General features: G+C 46.6%; 1 protein-coding gene across 1 annotated transcript in view; it reads left to right on the forward strand.

The window, feature by feature from the left end:
* LOC144824555 (Na(+)/citrate cotransporter-like) overlaps positions 1–23,710 on the forward strand; it is a 740,241-nt gene that overhangs the window by 89,735 nt on the left and 626,796 nt on the right. Inside the window, exon 2 of the mRNA XM_078683616.1 lies at positions 21,564–21,686. Within this exon, the coding sequence (XP_078539742.1) occupies positions 21,628–21,686 (59 nt within the window). The 5' untranslated portion in view covers positions 21,564–21,627. The remainder of the gene's footprint in view (positions 1–21,563; positions 21,687–23,710) is intronic.

Below are 23,710 nucleotides of genomic sequence, written 5' to 3' on the forward strand. Positions count from 1 at the left end.
GAAAATCCATGCTCTCAATGTATTGAGATCTAAAATACCTCACATAAAATGTGCACCTAACTATGCATATAAAATATAACAAAAATATTCAATTTGAAGCATTTAATGAACCATAAAAAAGGCAATAAGTACATCATATAAGTGAAAATGACAAAGTGATACATAGAACAATTATAACTGCGAAGCATGAATGTTTTCAAGCCTTAAATTGATTAGAAATAAATGATATATACATTGTAGTCTAGCTGGAATGTTACATACATGTTGACGATTAAAACATGCAAGTGATAATATGAATAGGCCAAATTAAAAATAGGTGGGAAAAATTATAAAAACAGAAACATTAAAAAGAGTCCTATTAAAAGAATATAGTTTGTCTAGGCTTTTGAGGTATGTTTGCTGAATTCTTGTTGTTGGACAACTTACTTGTTAAGTTCACTCTTCGTCAGAGGACATGTTGATACTGCTAGGTGCACACGCAGCATACATGTGATCTTTACGAAAACCATACAGAGAATGTTCATATTCAATGGTCGTTGTAGTAGACGGATCAGCAATTGGTTGCTCATCTTGGGCACTCGATGGTAGTTGCAGCTCCTCTCCAGGGGGCTCAAAAGATAACAGCGAATAAAACCATTCATCAAGAGCTGCGTCAAAAAGTGCTACCGGTGATATTGCTCTGCCATAGGTAGCATCCTGTTTGAGGGACAGATGCATTGCTCGCCATCGTAGATGTAGGCCCAGGATGATTTCAGGCAGACATTATATGCACCAGAACAGAGGTTTTACTTGTGTAACATCTGTTTTACAAAAGATGAGCATCCAGTGCTCCCTGTGTTCAGACAGCCAAGCATGTCCCATGAGGTGAGCAAGAGTCTCTCTGAAGATTTGCTCAGCTCGATACGTATACTCCATGTTGTTGATTTCCTTATCGGAACAGGAGAAAGATGATGATACCACAACCAATCGGCAGTACGATGGTTTGAAATCCTCCAGAAAGGCTGGAGAACAGGGAATGAAAATAATATGGAATCACTACAAATACTGCTCTAAATCCAACACCAGTTGTTACAGACAAATTAAATATTGTTTGTACTATATCTGCAAATGTGTTGGGTGCCCTATGTGTAACAGCATTTGAATTACTCAAACATTCCTGGCTGTCTGCAGATTATAAACTTCAACTGCTGGAACAACAGTATATAGTTTACAAAACCATTATCAGGTACGGCTGGCTGTATTTTTAACACACAACAAGTAGAATCTGGTAGAAATAAATGCGAGGCGTTGTTCACAAGTTCATGATGTGTGAGAATGAACATAACATAAAAAAAGATAAAACACAGCTTAACCCTGGCATCAAAGCACTACACATTCCGCGTAATGATATGGTGTCACACCGAAGTGAGTGTCCAAGAGCATTTCTACAATCTGTTGTACTAATACACACAGGGTTATCTTCATTTTCATTTGAACAGATGTATGAAAAAGGAAATATATGGTTCGAATCGGGCTGTTTCATTGAGGAGTTGCCAAGGCATGAAACCTGATCTAAGTGTTTGTAATGCCCAATCTAGTTGTAGTATTGTGTCTGCCCATATTGTAATAAATTCAGATCTACTACCAGGTCTAGGGTTGATGAAAAAATGTGATTTAATGAGTACACTCTTTTAGAAAGTATGTGTATACCATTGTCAATAACTTTAATGATTATTTGCATGTTTTTCTGATCTATTTGTGAAGTTCTTTCTGCAGCTACTTTCTCTGAAAGGTATTCAGCTCATTCTGAATGGCATATAGTCCTGTGGCAAGGAATCTTTTATCCGTTTTAGGACAGGGTCCGAGAAGAAAATCAGAAAGTCAATGTTTTCATTAATGGAGGAAAAGTGTTCTTTCACAGCTGAAAGACTACAGAGTTCTAGCCATTGTTGCCATAGCTTACCTACAGTATATGTGGTAACTACTACGGATGTATTATACCATAGATCAGTATGATTAATTTAGGCCCTAGAATGCTGGAAAGAAAATGCTGCATGTAGGTATTGTAATCACAAGGCCAAACCTTTGACAGGAAATTGGGTAGAATTATAGGTTCCATTCTGTATCGAATATGACACATTACTACGCGTACTAAAACCACGTGTGTCATTACAACGCGGGTATTACTATACATAGTCATTCACCACGACCTACCATTGCAATGCAAACTTTTACCACGAATATGCCTTTACCACGCATGCCATTACAACGCAAAAGCATGTGTGGTAAAGGTATACTCTTGGTGAAAGTATCTAAGGCAGAGGTGTTCAAACTTTTTAATGCTGTAATACCCCTGTCAAAAATGTTTAAGCGTAGGAACTCCTCCTAACAAAAATTTCTAGTACTTGGTCATCCTCATCATTGCCAACTATCGACAACCATAAACGCCCCAAATTCCCGCAGCAAATCATTTTTACATTGGCGAAATAAATTAAACAGTGTTTAGCAAACCAAAGGTCAGTGCGAGAGCTTGGAGGTGTGGTCAGAGGTATGACTAAAACAAAGAGCATTAATTATGAGGCATTGGCGTAGGGCAGTGCCGCAAGTCTTCTTGCTGCACTGCTGGTTTACATGGTTTCACAAATCTGGGGCAGCATCAAAATCAATGGATGTTGCGTGAGAACACTCACTGCAATGCCTATGGAACGCTTACTTGATGTAGTGTAAGGCAACGCAGCGACTTGGGCTGCTTTGTCTTACTCCATATCTACGAGGCCATGCAAAGCCATGCAGGGTGACTTTGCGTCGCCTCATAGATATGATTAAGATGCTTGTGCAGCCAAAACATTTAAAAAAAAGTGATGCTTAGGCAGCGCAAGCTTCTCATAAATCAGCCCCAAAGTATTTAGTTCGTTTTTTAGGTCTGCCACCATCAGGTAACTACATATAAAATAATGGGCAGCTTAAATGAAAAATACATTTACTCAATGGGAAAAGCACTGTAGTACATTATGAAAACTCAATTTTTAATGCACTGCAGAGGTCTGTGTGTAAACAGAGAGACACAGAATTAAATTTGGTTGGCGCAGTGGAGAATAGTGACTTGTGCATTTTTAGTGCTATGAGGTCACAGCCTGTGACAGAAAGCACGGTGAATGTGTAAGTCTTTTTTTATACTTGCATTACACACATTATAATATAGACTGCTACAAACTGTGCAAATAGTTTTAAAATAAAATGGAGCTCCCAAAATGTAGATTTAAGTAATATAAGACCATAAGTAATGTTTTTTTGCACACCTGTCCCTTCAACACGTTCCCAGGGGTACCAAGCACTGTATAAATGAAGTTATGAATAAAAGCATGCACTTCACATCCCACTTCGTAACTCTTTACACCACCATGCAAAAAAAAACACATCTTTGCCATCACAATGCTTGGAGTGATTCCAGCAGTTAAAGCCAGAACCACTCTGAGGCAGATTAGCTCCTAGCGCACATTTGCATGTCATTCAGACAAGCAGGCACCCTGGCATGAACACTTACTTGAAGGATTGTTTTACTAGGCCTCTTCGTTTTACAGCACATTAGAGTCAATCAACTTCAGCTAAAGGATTTCAACAATCGGAATGAAGGGTCAGGGCCATTGTCCAAAAGGAAAAGCACATTTCGCATTCCAGGCAGAAGTTGGACCTGGAAATGTGTGACCCCATTTGCAGGACTCCACAGCCCCCCTGAGGGTCGCGCCCCTCATTTATTTATTTATTTATTTGTCGGTTTATACGCGCTTGAATCGACTCCCGAAGGAGTATCTCTGCGCCGAATGCTATTGATAGATCGAGGAGGGGAGCAACAATCTAATTAAAATGCTGAAGCTAGAATAAAAGAGTTTTCAGCATTTTCCTGAAGGTGAGATGGTCAGTAGCCGGCCTAAGCCAGAAGGGAAGTTTATTCCAAAGTGCTGGGCCAACAACAGACAGGGCTTTACCACCCTGTCTTGCCTTTTTCACCGTAGGCACTTGGAGAAGAAGCTGGTTGCTGGACCTAAGGGTACGGGCGGGGGTATAGGGAAGGAATTTTTCAGCCAGGTATGACGGGGCTAAGCCATGTAGGCCCTTATGGACCATGCAACAGATCTTGAACTTGACCCTTTGGCGAATTGGGAGCCAATGTAAATTTTCAAGGAGAGGTTTTGAAGGTGATCTGGGAGGAGCATTCAGAACCAACCTTGCAGCGGTGTTCTGTACTACTTGGAGTCTGCTAAGCACTCCGTCGGTGGCCAATGCCAGTAGCCCGTTACAATTGTCCTCAGATTGAAGACTGCTGATCTAGAGTAAGTTACACTACCTTGCACTACCCTAAGCGCTAACTTAGTTCCCCTGCACATCCCCCCCAAGCCCCAATCCTTTCCCTACCCTAAATCACTACCCCTGCACGACCCCCAACCCCCAAACCTTTCCCTACCCTACAACACAACCCCCGTACGACCCTCCGCCTCGCCAGTCCGCTCCTTACACTAAAACACTACCCGGCACAACCCCCCAACCCTCAACCCTACCGTAAACCCTAAAACACTACCCTGCATGAAACCTCGACCCCCAGTCCTCTTCTTACCCTAAAACACTACCCTGCATGGCCCTCCCCGACCCCCTGTCCTCTCCGTACCCTAAAACACTATCCTGCACGACCCCCTGACCCTACCATAAACCCTAAAACAGTACCTTGTACGCCACTCCCACTGACCCCCAGTCCTCTTCCTACTCTAAAACACTACCCTGCACAACTCCCCGACCCAACCCTAAACCGTACAACACTACCCCTGCAAAACCCCTCCCGACCCCAGTCCTCTCCTTATACTAAAACACTACCCTGCATGACCTCCTGAGTCCCGACCCTACCCTAAACCCTAAAACACCACCGTGCACAACACCCCTGACTCCCAGTCCTCTCCCTATCCTAAAACACTATCCTGCACGACCCCCAACCTTACCCTAAACCCTCAAACACTACCATGCACGACCCCCCTGACTCTAACCTAAATCCTCCAACACTACCCCTGATCGACTCTCCCCGACCCCCAGTCCTAGCCTTACACTAAAACAGTACCCTGCACGACCCCCTGACCATATCCTAAACCTTACAACACTAGCCCTGCATTACCCTTCCTCGACACTCAGTTCTCTCCCTACCCTAAAACACTATCCTGCACGACTCGCCAACCTTACCCTAAACCCTAAAACAGTACCCTGCACAACACCCCCCCCCACCTGACCCTCTTTTACCCTAGAAAAAGTAACCCCCACCAAAGACCCAATCCCCCTTACCTCTCTTTCATGTTTCCTCTCTCTCCTCGTGGTTCCGGTTTCCCTCTGGTTGTCTGAAGGGCGGTGCACATTGTTGTCAGGAAACGGAAGAGCCTCTGTTTCCTCACAATGACGTAGATCGTCTATATTTTTTTACAAGGTATGTGCTTTTATCACACATACCTTTACAATGAAATTCATTGTAAAGGCATGTGTGGTAAAAGCACAATGTTAGAAATGGGGCAGAAACCCCCACTTTAGTCAGGGCAAAGTAGTTACACGCTGAAGATAACCCCTGCTCACCCTCTTGGTAGCTTGGCATGAGCAGTCAGCTTATCCCAGAGGCCATGTGTAAAGCGTTTGCGCACGCACACAGCAACAACATACCAGCAACACCACAAAAGGAACTCCACACAAGGTTATATCAAAAATAACCTTTGTATTCTCATAACACATTAGAATAGTAATCACATAATAAAAATTGTGCCACTGTGCACTAGGTAATATCTACAAGGGATTATATACACCTGACAGGGCCCAATGGACCACTGTCAGAACCATCACAAAGTGAACTTAGTAAAAGTTAGACATATCATAAACGTACAACCAGTAATCACTGGTAACAACTGTACTCAGCATCATCCTGTTACATAAACCACATTATGCACAGTCTCACGTTAGGCGCCAAATACAATGTACGCCAACCTCATCAGTCTAACCTCCTAAGCATCACTCACATTAGGGGTATACTCGCAGTAGGAAATAACCTCACCAGGATTAACACATTATGCACATAATCTCATCCCCAAACACATTTAGAGGTATGAATCACAGTAGAGAATCACATGTCCTACATCACATAAATCACTGACCCCCTTGGTCAACTGGCCTTCTCAAAGGGGCTCAAATGCCCTGCATTCAGAATGTCAGGACTGATGCCAATGCAGCATAGTTTGCACATGCGCAATTGCGCTGGGGCAGAGGACTGAATTTCACTCCTATCTCTCAAAACATGTCCGCAAAAAAGGGTGGCCTAAACGTAGCAGCTAGCACTAAGTGCTGCCCAGCTGTAAATCCAGTGAAGGCCCCGGCACCACTGTGCTTCCTGTCCAACGCAGGGACTCTCAAAATAAATGGCCCCCCTCATCAGTGCAGCTGCCGGTGCTCTCGCAGGGCAGCTGGGATCAGCCATCAGTCCACGGGCACCGCTGTGCCGCTGGACCCCCCACTGGGGCCCTACAAATGAATGTGCCTCTGTTGCAGCTGCCCGCTATGGCGGAGCAGCTGTGACACTCTTCATAGAGGGGGCCCGGCACCTCTGTGCCCTCTGGACCCCCATCTGGCATTGAAAACATGCCTCCCTCGTTAGAGCGGCCCGCAACGGCTGGTCCGCTAAGAGAAATGATGCTGGCACTGTACCTCGCACACACCAGGGATAACGGGGGCGCTTAACTCACCAGGTTCTCTGCTGGAGACTCCTCCAGTCCGGCCATCTCTGCCTTCGCCCGGTTCTGTTGTAGGGACTTCTCTTGCCGTAGTGTAAAAGGGTAGGCAGATTTCAACCGATAACTTTTAAGTATTTCCCGGCGTTAGTCGCCTCTCATACCACTCGAAATTATCAAACAAAGAGGCAGGCGCTGGAGACTGGAAGGCAGGAAACAGAAGTTTATTCCGACGGAGCAGAACACATCAAATCAGACAACAGGGTATCTTCTCGAGGTGCTCTAACCGCATCTCTGAGGCCTGGCCTCTTATACACAGGTTTATGGTTTTATTGTACGAAACACGTTCTTGTCAATACTTTGAAGTACGGAAAGACATCCTCGGAATCCCTGCTTCAAGCCCTTTCCCACACACATTTACAGTAGAAGTCCCCACCCCGATCTCAGTAGGTGATGACTGTCGCGCAGCTGGATATTCCGCCAATTCCCGGAATGTGTGCGGTTGATCGGATCTCATAGGGTGGGGGCTTTGATCAGTCGTAGATCCTTTGAAGAAAGACAGATTCCTACTGTATGGGGCAATAAACTGCATCCGCAGGGCCACGTGATGGCCTGGGATCGGGCTGGACAATCGGGCACAGAGGAAGGGGGTTTATCAAAGGATGCGTGATCACGAAAGGGACGGAGGGAGGTGTTAGCCGGGTACGGGATGTGGCTCCGAGGCAGGGTCGCGCTGAAGGGGTGGTTTATGGCCCAAGCATGTGAGAGCGGGGGCTGTCAGTGCGCGGGGGATGCTTGCGAGGTCAGAGAGGGAGAGAGAGAGACGCGCTGGCTATCGGCAGTGGGCAGAGAGGCCATGGCATTCAAAATGGCTGCTACTTACGCGCACATATGAGCCTGAAAAGGGACAAGATGGCGCCGATAATGTTTACGCCGCAATCTAGGTTTTAACAGTCCTCCCTTTTCAACATATCTAGCCAGCTTGTCAATCTATGTCTATCCCCATCATATTACGGATTTCTACATCATACAAAGCTTTCATGCGTTCAGCTTCAAAGTCCAGAGTCTTAGGGCAGATACAGTTAGCAAAAAGTGAGCACAGGGGTGGCAAGCATTGAACACCCAGGCAGAATCCACATATTACGACAATCGGTATCAATATGATCATAAACAACCTCCACCCCCAGTCCTTTACAGCACTCCAGAACCAACTCCCAAGCGACCATTCTTCTTGTTCCTGATGAACTTCTGAGGAAAGTCTGTGGAGGTGTTCAATGGCTTTGTAGACTGAGGGCGAATTGCCTGGTATGTAGGTGCAGCAGCTTGACCCAATGATACGGCATGCTCCTCCACGATCCGCTAGAACAATGTCTAGGACAAGACGGTTCTGAAGTGCCACCAGGCGGACCGCCTGGAGCTCGGCTGTATTGTTTGTGAGGATGCCAGCTGCAATGTTCATCGTCGTTTCAACTGCCTGGGTCAAATGTCAGATGGCACGGCTGTTCGCCATCGGACCCCAGAGTGGAACAAGTCCCTTCATTGCATCCAGGAACTGTGCTCCCGTGGAGTCGGCTTGCTCAATGTCTCTCGCTCGCTTTTGTCGGTGGTGGTTTGCTGGGGCCACATAGGTTGGAGGAAGGATGAAGGCAATGTAGCAGGTACCTCCCCAGCCCTTTGGGAGCCAAGTGTAGGCTTTTGTACCACAGACAAAGTACATGTTCGGAGAGGTGACAAAAGAGGGTGGATCAGTTGAGTCCAAAGTTCTGGTGATGCGGCAAGTGCTGTGGCCCATCAACTGTGTCCCAAGGCCTTCGATGCATACAAGGCCCGAGATGTTGACGACAGATAGGGCCACAGTCAGGGTGGCAGCTGCTCTTTTTTGGAGGTAAGAGAAGGTGGGTCTGGCTGGGTTGTTGAACACCTGCATTTCAACCTGTTCTTTGGCAGGGATGTCTATGTGTGTAGAGGCATTGGATGTCAGAGGGCAAAAGGGAGCAGCAGTTCTTCCTGTTTTGTTCAGCCAGACCCCATGATAAAAGTGCGACATAGTTTTGCTGGAAGTGGCATTATCCCTGTAACTCTCTTGCAAGAGGATCAGCCAAGCAAGGCAGGAACCATGAACAGAGAAAGGTGAAGGGATGAAGGGGATGGAATGTCCAGTGGCATGTGGTATCAACCCACAGATCCAGCAATTTGTGGCATTGGTGGCAAGGTTGTGTTGGTGCAGCAACTGCACGAAGGAGTTGTTCCAGAACGCCTTACGTCTTTCTCGGAGTTGAGGTGAAAGAGAGACCAGGTAGTGTTCTTTCATGGTGGTAGGCTGTGCAGTAGTCAGAAATGTCTTATGAGCTGGTGCGCTCTCTTCCACGATCCAGAGGGTGGTCATGAGAAGGAGGCAAAAGAGAAGGGCGATAAAGAGGGCAATAGTCTTTGAGCTGTGTATTTTGTCGGTCTTTGGGTTTCTGTAGTGGGTCTTCCGATGTCTGGTTGCTTCCATCATCTTCGTGTCGGGTGCTTTCATCATCTTTGTGTCGGGCGCTTCCATCATTTTCAAGGGGCTCGGTAGCGGGCAGAACCACAAACTTCGTTTGGCTTCTCTCCTGGCAGCCTTAGTAGTGTTAGGCCGCCGCTCTGAGAATTGTAACTTAGTCAGTGGTCTACTTAGCCGAAGCTCCCTCCTTTCGTCGCAGGTTATACCCTTCTCTGGATGGCACAGTGGGATCGGGGAATTCAGCCAGTTCAAGTGTCTCTGTATCAGGGTAACAGCTCAGGGATGGTCGGTCTTTGTTCAGGAGCTCTTCTTGGGTGGCCACGTCTTCGGTCGTCGTCAGGGTGGAGGAGATTTTCTTACAATGGTGTGCGTGCAGCCAGTGTTTCTTCCCTTCCACTCGAAGAGCTGTTCGGGTGGTGATCAAGACTTGCCAGGGGCCCATCCAGCGAGGTTCCAGACTCTTTGCACTCTGGAAGTTTCGGATTAACACGTAGTCTCCAGGTTGGAGGTCGTGTCCGGGACCCCTGGAAGCATCGGGGATGGCCTGCAGCACCTGTTGATGGATAACAGACAGTGTCTTAGTAAGATTGTACAAATAGTCAGACATTAGGACGTCCGGGACGTCATGAATGGATGTCGGTTTCGGTGCAGACCAAATGCTCATAGGTCAGCCGAAAACGACCTCATAAGGGGTCAAATAGTGTTTGGTGGGGGTGGAACGCATTAATAGCAATGCCAGTGGGAGAGCGTCTGGCCATTTCAGTCCTGTGGTAGCCACTATCTTAGCTAGTTTGAGCTTCAACGTGGCATTATGTTGCTCAACCAGTCGAGCAGATTGGGGGTGGAAGCCTGCGTGAAATTTTTGTTTGACACCCAACCCCTTCAAGATGAGTTGGATGACTTCGGCTACGAAGTGGGGGCCATTGTCGCTCCATAAAATTCGGCAAAGGCCGTAGCGAGGGAAGAATTCCTTCAGTAATACCTTTGCGGTAGCAATGGCAGTGTTGTCGCGAGTTGGATAGGCTTCCACCCACTTGCTAAATGCGCACACGACAACAAGTACATACTTCAGACCTTGGCATCTTTCTAGTTGGATGTAGTCCATCTGTAGGACTTCAAATGGATGATTGGGGGCCCTAAACCCTCCCCGGGGTACGACAGTTCCTTTCCCAGGGTTGTGTTGCAGGCATATCAGACATTGTTGGACTAGGCGTTTGGCTGAGTCTGTGATCTTGTCATTGTGCCAAACTTTGGAGACAAGTTCGGCCATAGGGGCAGATCCTATGTGTCCAGGGGAGTGTGCCATGGTCAGTATGGGGATCAGGTATGAGTTGGGTAGCAACCATTTGTTCGTGTCTTTTGTCCGCCAGCAGCCTTCATCGTCTTTCAGTCCCACCCGTGCCCATTCAGTCAGTTCGTGTGGTGAGCTAGCCATCTGGATGTCCCTAATAGTTTCCCTAGCGTCCTTCCATTTTTCTGTTTGTGACCTGGTCACATACATGCCTGTCGTTGTCCTATTCTCGGCTGTGGTCCGGGCAGTGATGTCGGCCAGTGCATTCCCCTTCCCAATGATGTCCGTCACCTTTTTGTGTGCCTGGCATTTGATTACAGCAAGTTGCTTGGGAAGGAGCACCGCTTCAGTCAGAGCGAAGACTAGATCTCCGTGTAGGATGGGTGTGCCGTGTGAGGTCAGGAATCCCCTCTACTTCCACAAGAGCCCGAAATGATGAACCACCCCGAAGGCATACTGGCTGTCTGTGTAAATATTTGCTGTCGTCCCTGCTGCTAGGATACACGCTCGTGTGAGGGCAATCAGTTCCGCTGCATGTGCAGATCGTTGTGTGATGCGGGCGGTCTCAACTACGGTTCTGGCTGTGGTAACTGAATAAGCAGCTGAGGTGGTGCCATCGGGGAGTTTGATACAAGAACCATCCACCCATAGCTCTCCGTCAGGATCTGGAAAAGCAGTGTCTTGGAGGTCAACCCTACTCCTAGTCTGTTCGTCCGTGAGGGTCACACAGCCATGTAAAGGGGACACATTGGGGTCGTTCTCAGGTAGGGGCAACAGCGTGGCTGGATTCAGCGTGGTGCATCTTTTCAGCGTGATGTGGGGTACAAGCAGAGTCAGTTCATACCCAGTCAGTCGTGCGCTAGTCAGATGCTGCGTCTTAGTCTGGTTTAGGAGGGTGTCGACCTCAAGGGGCACTAACACCGTAAGGGAGTTCGAGAGCACGATCCCCTCACTCTGTCGGATAGAGATAGCAACGGCAGCTACAGCTCGAAGGCAGGCAGGCAAAGCTCTGGCTACGGGGTCAAGAGTGGCAGAGAAGTAGGCACATGGGTGTTGCTTGGGGCCAATGGACTGAGTCAGGACAGACAAAGCGCACCCCTCCCTTTCGTGAGTATAGAGGGAGAAGGGCTTTGTGTAATCAGGGGTACCTAGGACTGGTGCAGAACAAAGGGCGTCTCGTAGTTCTTTGAAGGAGGATTGGCATTCAGGGGTCCAAGGGAGCGGGAAGGGTACATCTTTAGCCAGCAGGGAAAGTAGAGGTTTCACAATGAGGCTGAACTTTGGCAACCCCTGTCGACAGAAGGAGGTGAGGCCTACCAGGGAGCGGACTTGTTTCTGGGTCTTAGGGACAGGGGTTTCTAGGATGGTCTGTATTCGATCGGGTGTAAGTTTCCTCCCATCTTTGGACAAGAGATGGCCTAGGTAAGTGACCTGGGGTTGGCAGAATTGCAACTTCTTCTTGGAGACCTTGTGGCCATTTTCCGCGAGGAAGTGCAGTAGTTGGATGGTGGCTGTGACTGCAAGTGGAGTGGTGTCGGCCGCTAAAAGGATATCATCGACGTACTGTATCAACACCACTCCATCCGGTAACTGGACTGCGCCCAGCTGCCTCTTGAGGGCCTGGCTATAGATGCTGGGACTATCAGTGTAGCCTTGGGGTGCTCTACAAAATCTATATGAGCGGGCTTTTAAGGTGAAGCCGAAAAGGTAGCGGCTGTCTGGGTGGATGGGGATGGAGAAGAATGCGTTCTTGAGGTCGATTACAGTGAAGGTGGTGGCAGTGGAAGGAATCAGAGTCAGAATGGTGGTGATGTCTGAGACTATGGGGTACTGAGGTACAACTACTTTGTTAACCTCTCGTAGGTCGATGATGAAGCGGTACGCTTTCTCATCTCCCTCACCCTGCTTCTTTACAATGGGTAGGATAGGGCTGTTGCAAACATTGCTAACTACTTCCTCTGCCACTCCTGCATCTATCAGGGACTGGATGATCTTTACCAATGCCTTCTCGCCCTCGGGCGATATCCGATATTGTGGAAGTTTTGGGAGCACTGCGTCCTGCCGAACAGTTATATGCACAGGGTCAATCATCATGCGTCCTACGTCCGAGTCAGTTTTGGCCCATAGGTATAGAGGTAGAGTGTCGAGTAGGGACAAGTCAGCATCAGAGATGGAAAACATGCGTCGAGTGGGACAAGGTCTGAGCAGAGTCGGGTTGTCGTACAGAATGACTCGAACCCCGTCTTGTGAACACCTAATAGTAGCTCGGAAATGTTTCAATAAGTCAAGTCCCATAATGGAATCGGGGGTGTTGGATGAGAGCAAAAACGTTGTGTCAGTGGTGTTATTTTCCAAGTCAAAGGAGATCAGTGTGGACAAGGGATTAGTGGAGGGCGTTCCATCAAAACCTATTGATGTCACATGTGAGCCAGACAAGTGTGCCCTTGGAATCAGTCATTTAGATAACGCGCTACGTGTTGTGCCAGTGTCTACCAAAAAATGGAGACTTCGTACCCAGGACCTTAGCGGTGACATAAGGACCTTGCTGGTCAACATGGAGCTCGACTGGATCCCTCCCTTGCCCTTGGCAGTCCTATGCGAAGTCGTGGGTGTCGTCGCAGTCGGACTGTTGGTACTGGTTCTGTCGGGGACTGTCAAACGTGTTCGGTCTGCTTGGCCTGTCGTTGTTGGTGTCGTTCGTGTACCCTCGTCCCTGTCCTCTATTTCTTGGCCCACCCGCTACGTCTCTTGTGTCTCTATTTTTGTTTGCTTCTTGCAGAACCGGGCACTGGGACTTCCAATGACCAAATCTTTTGCAAAACGCACACTGGTTCTCATCGATGTCTTTACGTCCAGCGTAGGGTGCGGATGTACGGCCTCTAGGGGGTGGATTTCTAGGAGCATTCTATTGGTAACTACCTTTGTACTGTTCCCTTCCTATTGTCACCCCTTGCGACTGTGCGATCATCACCCTTTCTTTTAGGTCCTTTTTCTTTTTCTCAGTCGCCCTATCGTTCTCATTCTTTTGATGTTCATACTACTGGGCCATCTGAAGGATAGCCGCAGGTTTGGAGGCCGCCCAACTACTCTCGCTAGTCTGTAGTTTCTGCGAGACTTCCTGCAATAGACCTTTGACATAATTCTGGACAAACAGATGATGTCCGGTTGCAGTGGTCATGTCCTGGCCACTGTAATCGGAGAACACCGTCTCAAACCGGGAGAAGTATTCTGATACGTCTTCCTGGGGTTTCTGGTGGCAGGCCGTTACTATCGACCAGTCCACCTTCTTTTCTGGGATCAGGGTTTTCAATTTCTGGACGATCTTGTCTGGGAGGTCTAAAATGGATTTTAAAGGTTTCTGTCCAGGCTCTCGTTGTCTATCTATGCCATCGAGTTGTGACCAGGTATGTCCGAACAGCTCAAGGTGGTCGACTTTCCGGATTTGCTTCCACACATCAGCTGGCAGACATTGCCCGAAAAACAAATCGATGTCCGCTAGGGTCATAATCGTCGAACCCAAGGCTGTGCCTAATTCAGTATAAAAGGCAGTGAGGTTCTTTCGTAAATCAGGCAAGGATTTTCGGAAAGTCAGGATGTCTTGCCGATCCCATGGTTGGTAGACCCAGTTATAAACTACTCTCCCTCTCGCATCTTGGTGGTTAATGTCATCATGCGTTCCTTGTCCTCGTGGGGGAACCCAGTAGGGAGCGGCCTCCTTTATAGGCATCATTGTGTCAGTTTTTTCTGTTCGGGGTTCGGTCGCTACAGGAGTCGTAGCGTTAGTTTCTGGCCTCTGTTCAGTGAGGTGGTGGAAAACTTCAAGCGTACGCGTGAAGAGGTCCGTCACATCACGCTCGCCTTCATCCCCAATGTCAACTTTCCTATACAGAGTCGTTAGGCTCTCAGGACCTTTGTCTTGATATCGATCCACATAGGTATTGATGGTGTGATAACAAAATCGCACAACAAAGTGTCGTCTGTGGCTATTGGCATACGAATTGTACATATCCGTTACGTATTCTTCACTCTCTTTTCGTTCCACCAGTGTCTTCACTATCTTATCGATCCCTACTCGTTCATCTTTGCTTAATCGGTTCATTCTAGTGGAATCTTTACTTCTAGCTTCAGGGTCATCTAGTGTTACTGCTTGCGCTGCGTTGAGTACAAGGGGCTCGGCCGCGCGGAGGCCGTGAGGACCGAGGTCCTGGTACTATTCTCACCTGTACTTGGGGGCTGCGGGTGTTGTATTAAGGGTTGGGAAGGGGCGTATGAAGGGGAGATGTAGATGATTGGGGGAACCTAGTAATAAATCATCGTTCGCTCGTTGTTTCGAGGGTAACTCAGGGTAGAGCGTAGAGGGTGTTCTAACGGGACACTGGCCCGATGTTTCGGACTCTTGCTTCTGTTGGGCCTCTCTCTCCTTTATCTCTTCCTCTAACTTTTTAGCAGCTAGGTGAGCTGCTTTTCGTAGCTCTTTCACTAATCTAACTTCGTTTCTCTTTTTTCGTTGCTCTGCTTCTTTGCGCCACATGCCGAGACTATCAAGCATAGTGGGCGTTGTCTTATTGTTACGAAGGGCTGTTTCCAGCACGTTTATTTTATCGTCATCAAAGGATCCTATCAGTGGCCACTGACTTTCCTGATCCTTTCTTGTATATTTATGCCATAGCTTACTATAGGCTATGGCGACTAGTCCATATTTAGTGAACATGTCCTTATTAGGGGTGCCTTCCAGTGGAGCTGGATGGTTCATCTCTAATAAGCGGTCCGGGCTGAACCAACTACCAATCAGTGGGGAGAAGATAGGCATGACAGATTACAAAGGGGGACAAAGGTCTGCACTACCTATCCTTTCACTACTTGCAACGACTAGACAGAATATTTCTATTCTACGTTATTTGCAAACAGAGAATATCTCAAAAAGAACCAACTTCGAACAATCAATGTTTGGACAATCAATCAATCAGTGGGGAGAAAAATAGGCGCTACAGATTACAAAGGGGGACAAAGGTCCGCACTACCTATCCTTCACTATCTGCAAAGGAAGAGAGAATATTTCTATTCTTCCCCGTTTGCAGGCAGAGAATATCTCAAAAACAATCAATGAGCAATACTAGTATTTTCAAACAATCAAACAATCGTTTCGCAATTTGTTGTGTTACACGACCTTACCCGGACCGCATGGACAGTTTCTCGTTCCCAGTCAGGACCGTAGATCACTCGAGAGAGGTCTGCTCGGAACCGGTGAAGTTCGGATGATCGGCTGCCAGACGAGGGTCTATCAGGCAGGTGCACTACCGATCGTTGCAGTTGTTCACTCTGTCGTCAGGACCTCTCCCACTGGATCCACGTGTCGCTGATGGGCCCCACGTTTGGGACGCCAATTGTAAAAGGGTAGGCAGATTTCAACCGATAACTTTTAAGTATTGCCCGGCGTTAGTCGCCCTCATACCACTCGAAATTATCAAACAAAGAGGCAGGCGCTGGAGACTGGAAGGCAGGAAACAGAAGTTTATTCCGACGGAGCAGAACACATCAAATCAGACAACAGGGTATCTTCTCGTGGTGCTCTAACCGCATCTCTGAGGCCTGGCCTCTTATACACAGGTTTATGGTTTTATTGTATGAAACACGTTCTTGTCAATACTTTGAAGTACGGAAAGACATCCTCGGAATCCCCGCTTCAAGCCCGTTCCCACACACATTTACAGTAGAAGTCCCCACCCCGATCTCAGTAGGTGATGATTGTCGCGCAGCTGGATATTCCGCCGATTCCCGGAATGTGTGCGGTTGATCAGATCTCATGGGGTGGGGGCTTTGATCAGTCATAGATCCTTTGAAGAGGGACAGCTTCCTACTGTATGGGGCAATAAACTGCATCCGCAGGGCCAGGTGATGGCCTGGGATCGGGCTGGACAATCGGGCACAGAGGAAGGGGGTTTATCAAAGGATGTGTGATCATGAAAGGGACGGAGGGAGGTGTTAGCCGGGTATGGGATGTGGCTCCGAGGCAGGGTCGCGCTGAAGGGGTCGTGTATGGCCCAAGCATGTGAGAGCGGGGGCTGTCAGTGCGCGGGGGATGCTTGCGAGGTCAGAGAGGGAGAGAGAGAGACGCGCTGGCTATCGGCAGTGGGCAGAGAGGCCATGGCATTCAAAATGGCTGCTACTTACGCGCACATATGAGCCTGAAAAGGGACAAGATGGCACCGATAATGTTTACGCCGCAATCTAGATTTTAACAGTAGCCTATGGTGGGCAGCAACACGAGGGGTTCTCTCTCTTCACGAGAACCCCGCCTTCCAATCCAGCAGCCTCCATGCAGGCGGGGTGGGTACCCGTCTTCCCGCAGCTTCCCTCAGCTTCACTCGGGCCCCCTCCTGGGACCCGGGTCTTCTCCTTCGCTTCGCCTGGTCCCCTATCTGAGCACTGGGACTTCATCTGGAGCCTGCAAGGCTATGGCAGTTTCTTGCAGAGGCGGGGTGGGCTCCCGTTCTCCTTCCGTCACCACTTTCCTTTTCCGGCCGCTCCCCCAGGGCATCCAGGAAGGCGGGGTGGGCTCCCACCGGACTCCCTGCTTCCGGGTATCTTGGGTGAGGCCCTACCCCCGTCTCAGGCCCAGGTGCCTGACTTTCTCCACCGATCTCTGCAGTGCGGTAATACGGGGTAGGCTCCCGTTCTAATGCGCACATCTGCGTGGTAGGCACCCGCTTTAGGAACAATACCCGCAAAAACCCGCTATCATCAGACAGGCTATTAAAAATCCAAACGTGGCGTGGGCACCCACAATGATGCCTGTATCACGGGTGAATCCCTACAATGTGGATTCCCTCTCTAAGGGCTGCAGCGCTGCGCTGGGAAGCCCACGCTCTCCTTGCTCTTTCTCCTTGGGATAAGTTGAAATAAAGCACTCGCAAGGCGCTAGAAGCCCAAGCAAAAAGTTCCTCTAGAGATCATGGGGCAATGCAGGGCCCAGGGAGGCAAGCCCTCATGGTAGCCCCCCCCCAGCAGCACGCCCCAGCAGGAACAGCAAACAAGAACTGAACAACTTCATGGGGTCACAGCCCCTATATTTATATTAAGAAATGCCATTGTGTCACAGCACAGGCTTGGGGATACCAGTCAGAACTGGTTTAGGGGAGCTTTGGAGCACTTTGTTTTGCTCAGCTCCTCTCTCCTCTGTCAGGTGGGGGCTCAGTGATTAGTCGCACCACAGGGGGCGGAGTCAGCATTGTGGAGGGAAGGCACAGCCCTATTCAGGTCCCAGGTGCAACTCCTCCCTCCCATCTGCATGCAGATCTCTCTATTCACCACTGGGCAGACTTCCCATGGCTCCTGGAGCCACCCAAACCTCTCAGCTCCTGTCAATCATAAGCCAGACATGCAATTCACATCAGGCAGGCAGACACACAGTACACAGAGATGCCAACTGCTAAAAGTGCCATTTCTCCACCAGTCACCATAAATCTGTGCACACCATTGCGCTGCATTTATCCTCACGAGTTCATACATACTAAACTAACCCCTGCACTCCTCTCATACCAGGAATTACCATGGACACACATATCCCCGATGCATTCCTATGGGACGGCAGGCCAATCTCACCACGCGCACTTTACACTGGGCCACAGTGCTAAAGTGTGCAGAGGCCAAAAAGGGACAAGTCCAACACAGACCTACAAATTAGTCAACACAAATACAAGTCTTCCAATGAGAACTGATATAAAGAGGCTAAGCTCCAGGGATGGAATATGCATGAGGACAGGGAGTAAAATTACTGATTTTGAGCAAGGGGCTGGTCATAAGCTAATTTTGTATATTGCATTGCATACTACAGGCGTTCCAAAATGAACAGCTAAAGCTGTCTGTAGGTGAGACCTAAATACAGAAGCGATCTTTTGTGGAGACTTGTGATAAGTATAAAGTCTTGCTGCAGGCCATTTTAAGCTATTTTTTCTTTTTTGCGACAGGCCAGCGTTTTTGATGAGCTGAACTCATAAGCGGGTTAGTGTAGTTATTATTAAAAACTATAAATTGGAATCAATATTCAGCAATGTTAACTTTTTCCAAAAATACTGTCTATTAGCTAAAGGTGCGCATGCCTCTGAAAGCCCCAGCCAGACTCAAGCCGGAAGCCTGACTCTGGCTCAGCTTAATGTCCTGTTGAAACCTCGAGGTAATAATTAGCCCAGCTTGTATGTGGTATCGGCCTGCCTCCCTCCCTCCACCTATGATGTGGAGTAAAGTCAGAGCTGCCGACTGTAGAAATCAGGAACCAGGTTCAAGTCTTTGCATCAGCTCAGCATACTGTGATTCTGAGCAAAATCACATAATCAACCCATGCATATAAACAATGCATGTGACCTTATGTAATTTAACTGGTGCTCCTGTAAAGTGGTTGGCCTTTGGGTCAAGTTTGCGCTATTTTTACAAACTACAGAAAAATGCACTAGGGGGGAATAACAAAGCCTTAACATAAGGAAAGACAAATAGGTATCCATTTGCTGGTTAATTTGCACAAAATAAAACCTGGATAAATCGCGGCTTCCCCGCATAAAATGTGATCTTAGCAAATATTTTATTTCACCAAAACTCTTTTTTCTTCATTATCACATATAATAACACTTTAAAATGTGTGTTTCAGACTTCCAGTTGTACAAAACTATCACTGTTAATAAGTACTTCTCTGTGCAGTGCTATAATATGTGCTCTTAATGGTAAAGCTTCCACCTGGTAAAGATATTCGCTTTTTTTTATTTTGATGAGTGTATCTTATTTTACGTGGTTTCTTGTGTGATTTACATAGCTGATATTTTCAGGTCTCTGCTCGTTCATGGGCTCTAAAATCCCATTCAGACCTTTGGCTGGCTCTCCCCGCTAATTTGTTGGCGCGCCCACCTCTATACAGTCTGTACCATAATAGACAGGAGCAGGAGCAGCCGTAAATCTTCCCCGCTTTCTCACTATAAAACGTTTGGAGCAATTAGTGTTATGATTGATATTGTCGAGAGCTTCTTTGCCTGGACTGAAGCTAGTTTGGTTCCAGAATAAGGTGTCAGAATAAAGTGCCATTTTGATCCAGCATTCCTGCGGTAGGTCCAATATGTGTTTAGCAAAATGCATCCCTTCTGTTTCCACAACAAGGAATAAAATGAAATTTTATGTCATGAGACTTGCCCCTGTGTGTTTTTTAGCGTTTGGCTACAGACTTTTGATTTCACATTAAAATCTCGTAAAGGTGCTGCATAATGTAGCTCCTCTTCTACATGGAGTAATAGCGCCACTTTGTGGCACTTTGGCATACTACAAGCACGTGCCAAACCAGATGCATCGGCATTGCCAATGCGTGTTCTGAATGTAGAACATTATTTTAATCATTATCTACCCAATCGAAAAGTACGACATTTTCCATTTTAATGCATACATAATTACCAGATACAGGGCTTCAGCCCAAAAGGATAATGGGTAAGATGTTATTAATGCCGCCCGAATCTAGTTTTAAGCTCCGCACCTCAAGTGGCTTCAAACTCAAAATTCGTGTTTGCATCTTTAGATAACTATTTGTTCAGAGCTGCATGAACATAAGCCATGCAGTTCCATAACATATTTTTTCAGTATGACTCTGTATTAGCCAAATTACCTCCACTGTTACTCATGAGCCACCAACTAGCAAAATGCGTGTGTTTCATCAATCATAAATGTTCTCTTGATACATTCACTAACCGGTGCCTCTAATGTCTATAAAAGATAGTCCTAGATAAGCTCCTAAGAAGTCCAAACAATTTGGTTCTAATTTTTTCCACCTGAGAAACCAAACCTAAACTTGGGATACTTGTCTGTGGGGCTTTATATTTGGATTACTGACCAGCATTATGGTTGATAGCTTTTGTATAACCGAAATCATTTAACCTGGAGAAGTTAGTAAAGTGGTCAGAGATACCACACTTCTTTAAAATGTCTGTCAACAAACTAATACCATCCATTACATATTTTTCCAAATTTGCAACAGACCATTTTAAGACACATTTTAATGTTTTTTTTTCTCCTAAAGTCACTGCACTAGTTGTGTTATGTTAAGGCCTCTTCAACAACTAGGCCTCGATGTGCTTAGGGGCCCACTTCACATTATGTCCGGCCTGCAGTTGTTACCTGTACTTCCGGTGCCAGCTGCGCCACTCCACGTGCACAAACCATGAGCTGAACATTGCAGGCATTGCTCTGCAACTTCAGAAACGTAGACATGGCCGCCGGTTGTACAGTGGGGTGTCGGAGAACATTCCATAAAGTATAGAACCCTGCAAATGCTGGTAATTTCTACGTTTTTATTTCTTTATTTGAAAATTTATATCACACACAGACGACGTTAAAGTACTCTACAGTTATTTTTTTACAAAAAAATGTGAGAAATGATTCCAAATAATAAACATACATGTTTACAAAGAAATGTTCAGGATGATGTCAGAGCATTTTGCATTTTGTAGATACATATTCTGAGAAATGCATCTAAGTCATACAAATCCATGTTTGCAAAGATGTGTTGTCTTATAGTGAACATTAAGTCGTCAGTTTGTTCTTCACGCTACAATATTTGATTTAAGAATTGCACTGAATATGTGGCGGTGCAGGTGCTGGAGAGAGCTGCAATTAAATGTCACAAACGTAAGTGTTAGTATGGTGGCAGTCTGTGTGTTCTCCTTTGTACTGCCGGTCACCGGTGTATTTAACTGTGTAGCCTTGGACTGTGTCATGTATGTGCATGTAACTTGCATGATCGAGGTAACTATTAGCGGTGATACTTCGTGACTCTCGGTCCTTTTTCCCCAGCCCCCTCCCCAGGGGCGGCAATCTGAGGGATAGCCCCGGGCGCCACAAGCTCTAGCTACGCCCCTGTACTAATGCTGTGCATAAGATAAGAACTTGAATCATGGCGTCACAGATTGATGGAGCAATCCTCTCACCCTGCCAGTGCAGTGAAATCTAAAGGCTTATTCAGATAGCAATTCAAGATATATCTGTGGTGTGACAGATTCTTGATATAATTGTTTTATGTTTTTTCATGCAGGCTGTTCCCGGACAATAACAATGTCATTAACTTTGCCTCCTGGTTCGGATTTGCATTTCCAACCATGATTGTGATGCTTGTATTCTCCTACATCTGGATGCAGACTATGTTTTTAGGATTCAAGTAAGTAAATAATGTCTCATCCAAGAAATATGGTAACAAGGAGTCCATGACTGATTAATGAAGGAATGTGACTCTGTTAATCACAAAGGGCATAACTGAACATTGTATAATGTTGTATTCGAGCATTTGCATATTGGTACACACGTCTGCTTCTCATCTATTCATGGGTGTCACTCTGGAGGTTTGTGGTTGGCTGGATTTTCGATACAATTTGTCCTATGCAGAAGATGTTGGATGAAGTGTCTGAGATTCGAAGAAATGCTCTAAACATCGTGGAGATTGTGAAAGGAGTCGCAGTTGCACATATCAACTTACCAACTTGTAAGAATCAAAGTCATTCGTTTGTAATGGGAGGACCCAAGAGCCTGATTTAGAGTTTGGCAAGCAAGTACACTTTTGTAAACGCAACACAGTATTAAGCCCACCAAACCATCAGTCTACCCCCCTTATTTGGAGACGGGCACGCATAAAGTATTCGGTTAATGGAGCCCCTGTTCGCTCAATTAGTAGAATACTTCTTCCGACATCCTAACATAGTAGTGACCACTGAAGGAAGGACAACATTGCCTTCAATGTTTAGGGTGGGTGTTTTTTAGGTCGAGCCTAGACCGCACTTGATTTGTTTTATGTACTTTGTGGGATTTGCAGATCCGCCCTAGGACTTGCTTTCTACTTAGGGACTTTCTTTTTTAATTTGACTGGCAACTGCCTCTATTTAACTCTTTTGATAGAAAACAACCAGCAGAGGTCAGTAAAATACCAGAATACCTTTAGCATTCCATAGATTCCAGGCCGTAAAAACTTGTATTCAACGAGCACCCATAGACAATAATATTTTATTCAAATCTTGTATTTTCAGTGATATGACCACCGAAGGGGCTGATTTTATATTAAAACAGAGCGTAGACAGTATTTCTCTCCATGTGTTCCCATATCTCACGTGTTTCTCAGTTTGGTGCTTACTTTCCCTCCATGTTGAAGAACAGTAGACCTTTCAGCACCCAGGATAATTTGCTGCATAGCTAAATACATATAGCGTCCCAGAGGCAAGACTGATTGCATTGCAAATGCTTGTTTTTCTGTCTGTCACCACCAGAAAATAACAGGATCGCGTAAACAGGAAAACAAACTTTAATGACCCCCACGTTCTGGGACAAAGCTCCCATTGTTTGGGGGGTCACTAATTTTAAGAAGAAACTCATGTTTTAGGAGTTTGTTTTTGAAAGAAAAAAATAATAATTTGGTAAATGGCTGTCAAAATCGATGGGTTTCTTCCACTAAACTTTCATAAAATTAAACAGAATTGTCGGGTACAGTCCCATGGATTGATATGTACATGTTGCATTGAAGGTGATCCTTCTACCTACTGCTAACTGCTGTATGGAAAAAGGCCAGGTTGAAGTGGGCCCGCAATGGTAGGCTGAGGAGCTGTGATGTGGCAGAGTTTTTAATTCTCTGCAGTCCCTATATTACTGATAGGATTGCTCCTAAATAGAGAGTTCCTTGGTGTAGTTGAGATGGGTGAATATTAGGTCAGTCATAGCTTACACCTTTCGTGCTACTACCAGGGATGGGAACATTCTTTGGATATATGTCATCCTGTCAAAGATTCTTTTGACCACTTAATTCACTTATGGTGTAAGGGATAATTTTAAGTCCATGATCACCCTTGATTTTCTCAGTATCAGCTGAGAACAGTGCTGGGTGGACCCAGTTTTTGAGGCCAAATGGTTCAAGGGTGATGATCTATCCAGCTGTCATATTTAAGAATCTCCATCTCTGAGGTGGTGAGCTTTCGATGGTTAGCAAACATTGGGTGGGAAACTGCTTGAAGCCATTTCCCCAAGATACATAACTAAAGGTTGGATGACCTTTCAAGCTTTAAAATAATTTGAATGCATCCACCTACGCTCATCATTTATGTTTAACAGAGTGTAAAAGCTCTGAAAATGGCCCAATTGGATGATCTTTCCTGCACTCCAGCTGGGAACGTGGACTAGCGTTTGTAGGAAGCTGCCTCCTTA

This window comes from Lissotriton helveticus, chromosome 3_1 (genome assembly GCF_964261635.1).
Source record: "Lissotriton helveticus chromosome 3_1, aLisHel1.1, whole genome shotgun sequence".
NCBI lineage: Eukaryota > Metazoa > Chordata > Amphibia > Caudata > Salamandridae > Lissotriton > Lissotriton helveticus.